A 2,764-nucleotide genomic window follows, 5' to 3' on the forward strand; every position below is an offset into this window, starting at 1 on the left:
ATGCTGTATTTCCATTGGATGCAATGGGAATGGGGAAGATTCCTCGTGTCAAAAAAAAAAAAAAAACAAGAAACAGCTATATGAGGCAAACATTCAAGGCCCCATAATCACCTTGCTTGAAATGAAAGAAGGGTTCCGGGTAAACTTATTCGATGTATTAATTTTGTTATTCGCTAATTCTGCTCAGCAAATAAAGTCAATGTGTACACAAGAGCTGTTTCCTAAAAAGGAAAAGAGTAGAACAAAATGTCTTTCTGTAAGTATATAAACATACATGCTGGGACTTGGCGAAAAAGGTATTTCTTGTGCCTTGTTCAGAACTTCAAAGAAAAACTACTGCTAGATGTTTACCATCAAACAAAAAACCCTACTAGAGATTAATATATTTTTTCCCCAATAAGGATAGCTAATGAGATAATGCACGGCACAAACATTAAAATAAAAGAATCTAAAACTTGATCAAATACGGTTTTGTCCATAACATTTAGCAAATGAAAGCAAATAGATTAACTCAGTTCATCAAAGCATCCTTAACAAATAGATAAGAGAATCAAAATGCTGCATAATACAATTTCCAGACATACGATACCAGTTCATTCACGTTTACCTCTTTAAGGAAGAGAAACTGACATTTGTTCACGACACTAAGCAAGTCAAAGCAAATAGAGAAACTAACTCCATGGAAACATCCCAGTAGGTAGGAGCACAAACATGATGAATCCAGCACCTGCCCTAAAACTCAAAAGATATAGCCCATACCTTACACTAACCATGCATGAAGGCACCAAGATGCTGCATCTTTTAGTGCCCATCTGAAAACCATTCTGCGAAGCAAGGGATGTAAGGTAGATACGGGTCCACAGATTGGTCTGCAAGATTGCAGATGTCATGCATTTTTCTGTTATCTATATTGTAGGACACAAGGTTTCCACGCAGCACCAGAATCATGAAAACCGAACTACATTCTGGATGGATTGCAATCACCTTAGGTGGAGAACCATCTACAAAGAAAATATTATGTGTTCCAAATAATTCAACTGAATCAATAGTCTGCTTTAAACTCCACTCTTTGCCACCATAATCCTTGAGAACCCAAATTGACAGCTGAGAGCTGTACCTGGGACCGTGCACAGCGTACAAGAACCCTTGAGACATCCCAATGAATATAGGATAGTAGGGTGTAGGGATAGTTCTCCAAACCTTTCCCTCTGTGTCCACTGTGTTTACTGAAGAATCAAGGGTGGTCACATGCAGAGCACCATTATAAAAGACACTGGAGCTAAATATTTGTATCGATTTTTCACCCCATTGACTTCGGTGGTATGTCCATCTCCCAGTTTGCGATGAATAGATCTCCACTGCTCTGATTTGATGGTACCAATTATCAATCTCATCCTCCTCGGCAACTTCATTATCCTGCATACCACGTGTGAACTCTGAGAGCAAAAACACTGTAAAGTGTGAGGACACGGTTGGGTCGAAACCCAAATACATGGTGGATCTTCCTAGCCTTGCTTCTGTCTTTGGCAATACAGTCCACTTCTCAGTAGCAGGATTGCAGACAACACGGTCAAATTCACCGTCCGACGACTCCTTCTCGCAGGAGCACAGAAGAAGGTCATTGCAGCAGTGGACAAACTCAACTTCAACATAGTTAGCTGAGAATAAGAAGTTAAGGGAGGGGTCAACCATAGGCTTGCCTCTCCCTGACAAGTTGGTGAAGTGGTGACGGAGGTCAGAGGGGTTGAATGTAGGTTTTGTGTAACTTTGGTAGAAGAAGCCCGATAGGGTCTGGGGCGCTTTCTTGCGGACGATGGGATCAGAGCAGAGGGCAAGCCAGGACTTAGACACGCACTTGAGGCGGCACAGGGACTTGTAAGGCACACGCGAGAGGATCTCCAGGAGGAGGTCATCGGTGAGACTGACCGCAGGATGCTCCTTTCTTGAACTGTCCTCCATCCCACTGCGCTGTGGGTATCCCAATCAGCAGATGTAGGGGGGTGGATCCAATTCCAAGTTGGAAATGGCGGACACAAGACTTGCTTTCCGCAAGCTTAGGCGCTCAGATCAATCTGCAGAGCTCTCCTCCATCACAGCAACACTTCAGATCTATATGTTTCTTCTTCACTTCTGAAGGCGCTGTTGGCTACATTTCACATAAAAATCACAGAATCACTACATCTACTACTCCAAATTAGTACAGATTTGGGGATAAAAAATTTCGCAACAACAAATCCGCTCTGGAACTGGAGATGACACTGACCTGCTCTAGAAACGCAGTACCAGCCGACGCCGCACCGAGCGTCCACACTATGCACGCTGCAGCTGCTGCTTTCTACGCAGACAAACTTGCCAACATTCGCGACCTGCTCCCCGCGGCCGGCACGCACGCTCACGGCCTCCACGATTCCGTGAGGCCTGCGCTCCTATCACCCATAGGTCCGTCGACACCGCCTCAGGCCTCAGCCCTCAGCCCTCAGCCCTCAGGTGGTTTCTGCACTCTGGAGACGAACAGGGCATGGGGAATGAAAGTTCTCGACGGAGAGTTTCGTGACCTTTTTTTTAAAAAACGGTCAACGTCATAAAATAAAATAAAATAAAATATGAATTAAATATCTATTCTTGATATAAAGTTTTATTTTAATGGCGTTACTAGCATCGGGACGACCGGAGCCGCTCTAAAATATTGGATGCTTCCGGTCCTTCGCGTGGGAGGCCGCGCTTTACGCAAAAGAAGCTCGCGCCCCTATTTTTGCGCGCCCCA

The 2,764-nt window shown here is 44.4% G+C and overlaps 1 protein-coding gene across 1 annotated transcript; it reads right to left on the reverse strand.

Moving 5' to 3' along the window:
* Positions 1 to 529: 529 nt before the first annotated feature.
* LOC136452224 (F-box protein At5g07610-like) lies at positions 530 to 2,501 on the reverse strand. The gene is made up of 2 exons (XM_066452851.1): positions 2,264 to 2,501; positions 530 to 2,146 (listed from the first exon to the last, which is right to left on the reverse strand). Exon 2 carries the CDS (start codon positions 1,957 to 1,959, stop codon positions 802 to 804), a length of 1,158 nt encoding a protein of 385 aa, XP_066308948.1. The 5' UTR covers positions 1,960 to 2,146; positions 2,264 to 2,501; the 3' UTR covers positions 530 to 801.
* Between the last annotated feature and the right edge of the window lie 263 nt (positions 2,502 to 2,764).

This window comes from Miscanthus floridulus, chromosome 5 (genome assembly GCF_019320115.1).
Source record: "Miscanthus floridulus cultivar M001 chromosome 5, ASM1932011v1, whole genome shotgun sequence".
Taxonomy (NCBI): domain Eukaryota; kingdom Viridiplantae; phylum Streptophyta; class Magnoliopsida; order Poales; family Poaceae; genus Miscanthus; species Miscanthus floridulus.